The sequence below is a fragment of the Dermacentor albipictus genome, chromosome 1 (genome assembly GCF_038994185.2).
Source record: "Dermacentor albipictus isolate Rhodes 1998 colony chromosome 1, USDA_Dalb.pri_finalv2, whole genome shotgun sequence".
Taxonomy (NCBI): Eukaryota; Metazoa; Arthropoda; class Arachnida; order Ixodida; family Ixodidae; genus Dermacentor; species Dermacentor albipictus.
The window spans coordinates 435866969-435878128 of record NC_091821.1 but is presented as its reverse complement, the minus strand read 5'-3'; the positions used below and the strand labels follow the sequence as shown (position 1 = coordinate 435878128).

The 11160-nt window shown below is 50.8% G+C and overlaps 1 protein-coding gene across 1 annotated transcript; it reads left to right on the top strand.

The window, feature by feature from the left end:
• Positions 1–8646: 8646 nt before the first annotated feature.
• LOC135907202 (solute carrier family 22 member 6-like) lies at positions 8647–9917 on the top strand. The gene is made up of 2 exons (XM_070531147.1): positions 8647–9252; positions 9858–9917. The coding sequence occupies exons 1-2, from the start codon at positions 8647–8649 to the stop codon at positions 9915–9917; spliced, it is 666 nt and encodes a 221-aa protein (XP_070387248.1).
• Positions 9918–11160: the final 1243 nt, after the last annotated feature.

Here is an 11160-nt window from a genome sequence, read left to right as displayed (position 1 = left end):
AAGACGTGGAATCGGCGATGGGTAGAGTGAAAACTAAATACACTATACTAATGGGTGACTTTAATGCCAAGGTAGGCAAAAAGCAGGCTGGAGACAAGGCAGTGGGGGAATATGGCATAGGCACTAGGAATATCAGGGGGGAGTTATTAGTAGAGTTTGCGGAACAGAATAATATGAGGATAATGAATACCTTCTTCCGCAAGCGGGATAGCCGAAAGTGGACGTGGAGGGGCCCGAACGGCGAGACTAGAAATGAAATAGACTTCATACTCTGCGCTAACCCTGGCATCATACAAGATGTGGACGTGCTCGGCAAGGTGCGCTGCAGTGACCACAGGATGGTAAGAACACGAATTAGCCTAGACCTGAGAAGGGAACGGAAGAAACTGGTACATAAGAAGCCGACCAATGAGTTAGCGGTAATAGGGAAAATAGAGGAATTCCAGATCAAGCTTCAGAACAGGTATTCGGCTTTAACTCAGGAAGAGGACGTTAGTGTTGAAGCAATGAACGACAATCTTGTGGACATCATCAAGGAGTGTGCAATGCAAGTCAGTGGTAACTCCGTTAGGCAGGATACCAGTAAACTATCGCAGGAGACGAAAGATCTCATCAAGAAACGCCAATGTATGAAAGCCTCTAACCCTACAGCTAGAATAGAACTGGCAGAACTTTCGAAGTTAATCAACAAGCGTAAGACAGCTGACATAAGGAAGTATAATATGGATAGAATTGAACATGCTCTCAGGAACGGAGGAAGCCTAAAAACAGTGAAGAAGAAACTAGGAATTGGCAAGAATCAGATGTATGCGTTAAGAGACAAAGCCGGCAATATCATTACTAATATGGATGAGATAGTACAAGTGGCTGAGGAGTTCTATAGAGATTTATACAGTACCAGTGCCACCCACGACAATAATGAAAGAGAAAATAGTCTAGAGGAACTCGAAACCCTGCAGGTAACGCCGGAAGAAGTAAAGAAAGCCTTGGGAGATATGCAAAGGGGGAAGGCAGCTGGGGAGGATCAGGTAACAGCAGATTTACTGAAGGATGGTGGGCAGATTGTTCTAGAGAAACTGGCCACCCTGTATACGCAATGCCTCATAACGTCGAGCGTACCGGAATCTTGGAAAAACGCTAACATAATCCTAATCCATAAGAAAGGGGACGCCAAAGACTTGAAAAATTATAGACCGATCAGCTTACTGTCCGTTGCCTACAAACTATTTACTAAGGTAATCGCAAATAGAATCAGGAACACCTTAGATTTCTGTCAAGCAAAGGACCAGGCAGGATTCCGTAAAGGCTACTCAACAATAGATCATATTCACACTATCAATCAGGTGATAGAGAAATGTGCGGAATACAACCAACCCTTATATATAGCTTTCATTGATTACGAGAAAGCATTTGATTCTGTCGAAACCTCAGCAGTCATGGAGGCATTACGGAATCAGGGTGTAGACGAGCCATATGTAAAAATACTGAAAAATATCTATAGCGGCTCCACAGCCACCATAGTCCTCCATAAAGAAAGCAACAAAATCCCAATAAAGAAAGGCGTCAGGCAGGGAGATACGATCTCTCCAATGCTATTCACAGCGTGTTTACAGGAGGTATTCAGAGACCTGGATTGGGAAGAAATGGGGATAAAAGTTAATGGAGAATACCTTAGTAACTTTCGATTCGCTGATGATATTGCCTTGCTTAGTAACTCAGGGGACCAACTGCAATGCATGCTCACTGACCTGGAGAGGCAAAGCAGAAGAGTGGGTCTAAAAATTAATCTGCAGAAAACTAAAGTAATGTTTAACAGTCTCGGAAGAGAACAGCAGTTTACAATAGGCAGCGAGGCACTGGAAGTCGTAAGGGAATACATCTACTTAGGGCAGGTAGTGACTGCGGATCCGGATCATGAGACAGAAATAATCAGTAGAATAAGAATGGGCTGGGGTGCGTTTGGCAGGCATTCTCAGATCATGAACAGCAGATTGCCATTATCCCTCAAAAGAAAAATGTTTAATAGCTGTGTCTTACCAGTACTCACCTACGGGGCAGAAACCTGGAGGCTTACGAAAAGGGTTCTACTCAAATTGAGGACGACGCAACGAGCTATGGAAAGAAGAATGATAGGTGTAACGTTAAGGGATAAGAAAAGAGCAGATTGGGTGAGGGAACAAACGAGAGTTAATGACATCTTAGTTGAAATCAAGAAAAAGAAATGGGCATGGGCAGGACATGTAATGAGGAGGGAAGATAACCGATGGTCATTAAGGGTTACGGACTGGATTCCAAGGGAAGGGAAGCGTAGCAGGGGACGGCAGAAACTAAGGTGGGCGGATGAGATTAAGAAATTTGCAGGACGGCATGGCCACAATTAGTACATGACCGGGGTTGTTGGAGAAATATGGGAGAGGCCTTTGCCCTGTAGTGGGCGTAACCAGGCTGATGATGATGATGAAGAACTTGTAGACATTCTCGGATCTTCGACGTGACCTTTTCTTTACATTCGCCATCGTGTTCTGGGTTGGTTATGTATCCTGTGCGTCGGAGGACTGTTTGGCCTGTGGTTGTTAGCTTGAGTCTCTCGATCTGGTTGATGAAGTGCGCTTCCGCGAGTTCTTCCCAGGAGTTGTGAACTCCCATGCGAAGCAATCGGTCAGTGGAGGCGGTTGTCGGCAGTCCTAGGTCGAGCTTCGTGGCCTTTCGTATTAGGAGGTTTAGCTTTTGTTTCTCGGCTGTCTTCAGGTTGAGGTAAGGAGTTCCGTATGTAATGCGGCTGTAAAGGAGGGCCTGTACCATTTGCAAGGTGTCGTGCTCTTTGAGGCCATTGGGGCGATTGGCCACCCGTCGTATCAGATGAGTAAGCTGTGCCACGGTGTTGTGTAGCCTAGGGAGTGTGGCGCAGCCGGACCCGTCCTTGTGTATATGGACTCCGAGAATTCGAAGTGAGTCGACCTTCGGTATCGGGACTCCCTGAAGAAGGACTTGTGGGTCCGGTGCGTCGTGGCTTGGGGGCCGGCCCCGAGTGCGTGCCCCGAGTACTAACAGCTCGGATTTATCTGGGGCACAGTGGAGGCCGCAGGTGTTGAGGTACCGTTCGATGATGTTGACCGCCTCCTGAAGACGGGCCTCCTGTTCGCCCGTGCTCGCGCCTCTCGTCCACAGTGTGATGTCATCTGCATATAGAACATGGAATATCCCTGGGACGGTGTCTAGGAGGCGGGGAAGTTGGAGGAGGGCCACGTTGAAGAGGAGTGGCGAGACTACCGAACCTTGTGGCGTACCCCTGTTAGGTAGGTGAAATGCCTTGCTCCGGAGGTTGGCAATCCCCACCGTGGCCGAACGGTTGGTGAGGAAAGCGCGCATGTAGGCGTATGTTTTAGCACCGCAGCCGATATCTTCTAGGTTACGGAGAATGGCTTCATGGCTCACGTTATCAAAGGCGCCCTTTACGTCTAGAGCTAGAATGGAAGACTTGCTGTGTTTGCTCAAATGGTCAAGAATATCTTCCTTTAGCTGGAAGAGGACGTCCTGCGTGGAGAGCATCTGGCGGAAGCCGAAAATGGTGTGTGGATAGCGATCGTTTTCCTCGAGATGTGTGGTGAGCCGCTCGTTGACCATGTGTTCAAGCAGTTTCCCGGTGCAGGATGTAAGTGAGATGGGGCGGAGATTTGCGATGGAGATGGGTTTGTTTGGCTTGGGTACCATGGTTACCTCCGAGTGTTTCCAGGCTGTTGGTAGCTCGCCCTTTATCCAGCAGTCGTTATAGTACCGAAGGAGAGCCGTCAGCGCCCGAGGAGGTAGCTGTCGAAGGTGCTTGTTGGTGACTCTGTCTTTGCCCGGGCTCGTATTGCGTGTTAGCCTAGAGAGGGCCGCCTGTAACTCTGCCTGTGTGAAAGGCCGATCTAGCTCTTCGTTCGGCGCTCCTTGGTACTCCGTGGGGGTGGAAAGGTTGGTGGCAGTGGTTTGAGGGTTAGCTGAGCCGTGTAGCTTCGTCTGAAGTTCTTGGAGTAGCTGATCCTCTGTGCCGCCATAGTTGTGGATTAGGCGGTGAATTGTATGTCTTTGTTGGGTTTTGGTGTGGGTGTCGTCGACCAGGGCTCGAAGTATATGCCAAGTCTTCTTTGTGCTGAGGGTCCCTTGAAGTTGGTCGCAGAAGGATCGCCAGTTATGGCTCGCTAGCTGTTCAGCGTACTCCTGTGCCTGCATGCTTAATAGGGCATTCGGCGCTGGAGCTTGCGGTTGAGCTTTTGGCGTCGCCATCGTTTGAGGAGCGATCGCCGAGCCTCCCATAAGTGCAGTAGGTGGTTATCGACCACCGGGTTGTCCTCGTCCAGTTGAATCGTCCTGGTGTGGCCGTCAGCCGCCCCTACGATACCGTTCAGCCATGCTTCAATGTCTTTGATGTCCGAATGGTTGTCAAGCTCATTCCTATACGCGTTCCAGTCAGTGAGTCGTGCCTTTCCTGTCTTGGGCGCGCGGTGGGATTGTTCAACCTCGATTTGAATTATGTGGTGATCGCTCCCTAGCGTGTCCGGGAGTCGGGTCCACGTGGCCTTTCGCACGTCTCGAGTGAACGTGAGATCAGGATTGGTGTCCCTCGACACGCTGTTGCCCACTCGGGTGGGTTGGAGCAGGTCATTCCATAACGTAAGACCGTGCTGCTGTGCGGCGTCGCGAACTCGTGCCCCTTTCTTGGTGGTATTGGGGTAGCCCCAGGCCGCGTGTGGGGCGTTAAAGTCCCCTACTACAACCAGCCGGTTGCCGTTTACGTTCTTGCGAAGGTCCCGGACGAAGCGGTCATAGTGGAGGAGCTGCTCCCGCGGCGGGCTGTAGAGATTGGCCAGGTATAGGCTCTGTTGATTCTTGCGAGTCGGTAACACCTCCACTATGGTGTGTTCGATTTCATTGTTTTCAATTTCGTGAGGCTGTGCGGTTAGTGTCTTCTTGACAAGAATTGCGGTGCGGGCAGTCTGTGCCATAGTGTTGTAGCCGGGGAGCTTTATTTTCATGGTGTTGGTTTCCTGTAGCGCGATCATGTCCGGATTGTTTGCTTTGAGATATTCTTGCAGGTTAACTGAGCGGGGTCTATAGGATCTGCAATTCCAGTGCCAAATGCGGAGGGTGGGAAGCTGCTCGGTATGTCTACGTTGGGGAGCCGCCATGTTGGTAGTTGTCCTCCACCTGGAGTAGGTGGTTTGGTGTTGTCGAGCTAGAATCCTCTGCGGATTCCACTCGTGCTGTCTTTCGTCCTTTGCGTTTGGTTCCTAACTGCTCCGCCAGATGTTCATGAGTCACGAAATTCTTGTAAGCATATGTCATGAAGTTGTGTTGTTGTGCCATGAAGCCATCCAGTTTGGCGTCGAGTGTGGTGACCGTACGGGTTAGTGGCTCTACCTTTTCCATGATTTTAGTTACCACTGTCTGTATGGTTCTGTCTGCTGATGCGAGAAGTTTTGTAGTGAGGGTTTCCTCGAAGACTTGAAGGCGTCGTTCAACAAGGTCAAGAATCTTCGCTTCATGTGCTTGCAGCCGTTCGTCTACCCGCTTCATTATTCTAGCTTCTACCTGTTTTAGTACGCTTTCTTCTACTCTCTTCGCTACTTTTTCCTCGAGTTCTGGCGTGTTGCACTCGGCTACCGGTTGCTGTCGTATCGTCCTCTGTACATTCTGTACTTTATGCTCGAGAGTCCGTATCGTCAGTGTCTCGCCCGAACTGCTCGGGTTGCGTGAGGAATTCGAGGCGCTGCTTCCGTTCGCCGCGGCGACTTAAGTGATTCGCCTAACGGAGCGAGACCGTGACCGAGAGTCACGGTCTCGCTCACGGGCCCGATCTTAGGATAGAGCGAGAGCGGCTCCGGCTAGGTCTTTGTCGAGGCGAGGGCCCCCGTGAGCTGTCCGAGGTGGTAACCAGCGCGGGGAAGTCTTCGGTGCTCGAGCTCCAGTGATTCTCTCGGGCGCGAGCGTTGTCAAGCTGCTGTCTTCTTACTTGGTAGGGAGGCGTGTTGTTACGGAGCTTCTTCTTACATTCCTTGCCTGCCGTTTCGTGGTCTCCGCCGCAAATCTTGCACTTCGGGTGACAATCGTGTTCTTCCGTGACTCCATCGCGCCCGCATGTGTAGCAGAAGTTGGCTCTCGGCTGAGGACATATATCCTGTCGGTGTCCGGTGGCGCCGCAGGTTCTGCAGTATTGGACGGATTTTCGGTAGGGCTTGCATCTGTAGTCACCGCTCTGGTACGTTACGTAATAAGAGACGTGCTGTCCGTCGAAGGTGATAACCGCGGCTGTTGAAGATCCTAGCATGCGCGCGCCGAGGACCGTGTATCTTGAGTCCACTCGAAGGCCGGCAGCTATCTCCGCGGGACTTGTACCCGGTTCGAGGCCGTATATCACTCCGCGGCACACATCGTCTGGGTGTCGAATGTGGGGATTTACTTGATAGACGGTTCCGCCGAGTTGTATTGTGTTGATGTGCTGCAGTTTGGAAGCTCGTTCCGTACTTGCCGTGCTCGCGATGATCACATTCTCTAGTTTCTGCACTTGTAGACGGACATTATCGTGAAAGTCTTGCTGGACCAAACTGCTGGATCTTCCGATGGCATGTGTCACTGCGATGAGTGTGTGCTTCGAGAGGTCAAGTCCTGCTTGAGGGCGGAAGACGATTTTGAAGTCATCAGTAGGGAAGGATCGCATCCTCAGGATGCGTTGACGCTGCGGCAGAGCTTGTGCTTGAGGTTCGGCGTCTGGTTTCAGGACTTCTATGGCTCTTTCCTCGGCAAATTTATTGTCTTCTTTTGCTGATCTGCCTTTACGAGAAACTTGTAGCCACTCGATGTGGGCTTTACCCGTCGTTTTGCCGCTGTTCGCGTCGTATGTCCACTGTGGTATGGTGTCGGAGTTAGCCCCGGTCACCTCCATTCACGCCGTTGTCGGCTCTTGTAAATCGTTCGCCATCTGTTTCCAGAAAAGCGGGCGCGCTTCGCCTCAGTTGCTGGTTCTGCGTGATTCACTCCTACTGCGAGAGCGCCGTGCTCGTGCACCGCAGGCCTGCAGGCCGCTGGTCTTCCGCTCGTGCCACGGGTGCCCCGGCGTTAGGGTTATCTTGGAGCGCACGGTCACAGAATGTTCAGGGTTCGATTATTCGAGTAAAGGTCTACTCACTGCGTCGTGGCTGGTGTCAAACGATGCCTTGCAACTTCTGGAATCCGAGGGTCCCAAATTCGCTTTGTTTCCAGGCAATGTTCCACACAAAATAGCGAGAAAAGCAGGAGCCCATGTGAGGTACGACTGTGTTCCTCGGCCCCATGGCGGTCTTTTTCCCCTCGTGAAAAAAAAAATGGTCCGTTACTTCCTGATGTAGTCGTGCAGCTTCTTTGGTGTCTTCTTGTTGCGGGCGCTTCTCCTCACGCGCTCTTCGCATCTTGGCAAATTACCTGAAGCTTGTTGCGTGTGCCCTGCAGCAGGTGGTTCAGGATTCAGGGGTGCATCATCTGCGCGTGATGTGCCAGGTTGTGACGGATGGCTTACAGGCGCACTAAGCTACATATGCTCTTCAGTGTTCTCTTGCAGATAATTTCTTATGTTTGTTCGCATAGCATCATCGCCTCGTAAGCTTTCAATGGCGCAGCGTATTTTCTTATGCAGCGTGCAAATGGGATTTATGTCATGCGCTTGAAGAAGCTGACGTCAGCTCGCAGCGTTTTCACCTGGCTTGCACTCAGGAACGGCCCCTGAGGAAGCTTGGTATTAGCGTTCTTTTCATGTAGCTGTTGACATTGATTTGCTATATGAAGGCTTAGCGAATGCGTAAAAGAACAAATGACATCAGTGTCAATCAAGCACACGGCGTTGACCAAAGTATAGTATATTGCGTCTAATTGGGCACGAGATCAACTATAGCATGGCGCGTACATGATCTCCACCGAAATAAAAAAAGGTCTGACGCTTGCACTTGGTAACTTTAATCATTTGTGACTCTGCGCATAGGTTTAATAGAAGTACTCATACCCCCGTCCTCCAGTATATGCGCGATATCTGCAGCACGTGATAACACGTACTTAAACGAGTGTACTTCGCCGGTTGCTGTCCTTGTGAACTAGTCTCCTATGCGACAGCCGAAACGTTTTTTATATCAATATACTCTACCTTGGTAGGCGCCGTCTGTTTTATTGACAATGATCTTCCCCGACTAGTCGGGTTTCCGTAAGACCCTTGATGTTATAAAATATACCCTTTTCACAGAGAAATGAGTCTTCAGCTCTGCAAAATCAAAACGCGTCATTTGCGGTAGTCACTTCATCTCCGCCTTTTAGCTTAAGCTCAGAGGCACATTACCCCATTTAATGCTCAATTTGATGCTTTGATGGTCATTTGGATGCTCTTTTGTCTGTCTCTCTTTAGTTTACGCTTGATGAAGAATATTATCGTGTGGAACGCCGTATAGCGATGTAATTTTTTTGTAGTGCAAATGCAATTATTTTGAAGTAAGTGCGGGAGCTTAGCCTACAGTAGCTTTCTCGTTTTTTTAAAGTGCACGTACCTCGTTCATTTCGGCTGATCCATGGCACGCGCAACACGCCCTTGCTCGTGCATATTAGCTTGCGCGCATGCGGTCACAATAGAAGAAGAAGCAAGCTTCAAGGATGGCCGCACACCACGACCGACGGGCCACGACTCCACTGTCTGAGGCCGGCGAATTAGCCCTGGTGAAGCCAGTGCCGAAGCGGTTAGGGAATCAGGTGCCGTATGGGTGCGGCGCCTACCAAATGCTACACGTATTCGTCGCAGTCATCGCATTCTACAACTACGGGCTGCACATCGACAGTTTCAAGCTAACAGCTGGCGTAATGGATCACTGGTGCAGGCGGCCCGATTCCATGAAGAACCTCAGCGTGGACGAGTGGAAACAGCTGGCCATACCGGTGGACGAGAAAGGCGAGCACAGCCACTGTACAATGCGCGATCCCCCGGACGGTGGCCATGCGGCTCGCATCGTGCCTTGCGCATCGTGGGAGTTCGACTTCGGCGAGTACGGGAACAACATCGTCAGCCAGTGGAACCTAGTGTGCGACAGGCGCTGGCTCATCGACGTCGCGAGGCTCGTGTACGCGGCTGCCAGCATAGCCACGCTGCCTGCAGTCGGAGCGCTCGCGGACAGCGTCGGCCGCAAGGCGGTACTCTTCTTCACCGTACCTGTAGTCCTCATATCGAGCGCCGCTAGTGCCATGCCGAATGACTTCCAGTTCTTCGTGAGTGTGCGTGCCGTCGTGTCAGCCTCCACGAGTGCCCTCGTGGTACCTGTGTACGGGCTGGTTTATGAATTGTCGCCGATTGAAAAATATCGTGATTATATAATCATCATCGCGATATCTACGTTCATGCTATCACCGATCACACTGTTTACCGCTCAACTCGTGAAGGCAGGATGGGCGACGCTGCAGCTGATACTGATGGTTCCAACATGCCTTCTCCTGCTACTTTATTACATCATCGATGAGTCACCCAGCTGGCTTTTGGAGACCGGCAACATCAAACAAGCCGAGCGCATCGCTTTGCGTGCGGCAAGTATAAACAAGGTCTCCCCAGAGCACTGCCGAGATCTCATGGCAGCTCAAGCAGCGGCGATTAAGGCTCGTAGTCGGGAGGCTGGAAATAGCAGCGGTATCTGCAGCCCACGGTTCAGAGCTTGCACCATTACCATGTGTTATATGTGGGCTGCGATAAGCTACGCCTTCGACGCCTTCGTCGTTAACGACGGTGTTCCCGTCGGGGAAACCACAACCGCGTTGAGTTTCATCGTGTCCTTCATTGTGCCCGTGGTCTCGTCGCCGTTCATTACTACCTTCGGCTACAGGAACACCGTGAGCACCTCCGCACTCGTCTTTGCCGTAACACTGACCATCCTGGCCACTGACCCACGGGAGCAGACTGCGTTGCGTGATTCGCTCGTAATTATAATGCGCGCAACTGGAACCGCCTGCTTTACGTTCTATCTCATCATATACGTCGTCGCGTACCCGGTCATGACCCGCTGCCTTAGTATCTCCGTGGGTCTCGCCTTCAGCCGCTTGGGTGATACCTTGGCCCAGATGAGTCCAGCGCTCCTTGGTGGCCGCCGCACAACGTTGCAGCTTGCCATTGCTGCCGCCTTCATGTCACTTTTTGTGGTGGGCGCCGAACTTGTGCCCTGTCACATTGACGTTAGGCAGCAATACCAATTAGTGCCCCGCAAGAGCTCCGGCCTCGTGACAAGCGAGGATAGGAAGCGTGCCATGCAAGAGACACTAGTGCGTATGCCAAGGGAGGCCGTGAAGCACCGGGGCACCCCCATCACGAAGGACAGAGCAACATCAAGCGACTTACCAATAGGAACAACTCCCGAAAAGACATACTAGAACTTTCTGCGCGCACATGAGATACATATCGCTTGTACACCACGGCATCGTTTCTGTGGCATCTAGGAGTTCAGAATTTTGCCACAGTTTGTCACACGTTCGCGTTACTAGATGTTCAGTTAGAGTATTTCTTGTGTATTAGCTTTGTAGAACTTTGTTTTGTTACGTTGCTGCCACTGTTTGAACTTGCAGGGACGGCCGGGTCACTTGGAGTGTCTGTTTGAATGTCCCAGCCCGTTCCAGTTTTCTACGTTGTACCTCGGCCTGCCTCGCGTTAGCGACGACGCGATTCCATTGATACTGCCAGAAACTTTTTTCTCCGATACTTTTTTAAATTTTTCTTAGATCTAAATGTCCACGTAAGCGATGCGCCAGGATTTCGCGCCGCGCTATCACTCGGTCTCTATTCGGAGAAAAGAGTGCAATGGCAAACTGAACAAGAAGCTTCGGACTTTGTGACACCTGCGTACGCGCACTCGTGAACTGTGTTGCCGATTGGAAGAGTATGCCGAACCTTACTCAAAAACATTTATGACGTATTTATAACACGTAAAATATACATGACTGTCTTGCAATTGTAAGCGTGATTACCCATATATTCCTCTTAAAGCGCAGCTTTCTTTTCAATCCCTCTAAGGATTTCTTGACCGTTATAAGTGCTGCTGCTGCTGCAGTCCGGAAGTATTGAAAAAATAAAATTCTTGGGTATTACGTGCCACCATATTTTTGGCCACCTCGGGTTCTTGTTGCGGCTCGAGGAGG

What these genes read in the sequence shown, in the direction of transcription:
- LOC135907202 (XM_070531147.1), top strand. Translation starts at nt 8,647, where the DNA reads ATGGCCGCACACCACGACCGACGGGCCACGACTCCACTGTCTGAGGCC. An exon ending in CGAATGACTTCCAGTTCTTC is followed by an intron (nt 9,253 to 9,857) that starts GTGAGTGTGCGT and finishes CTTCGGCTACAG; the next exon opens with GAACACCGTGAGCACCTCCG.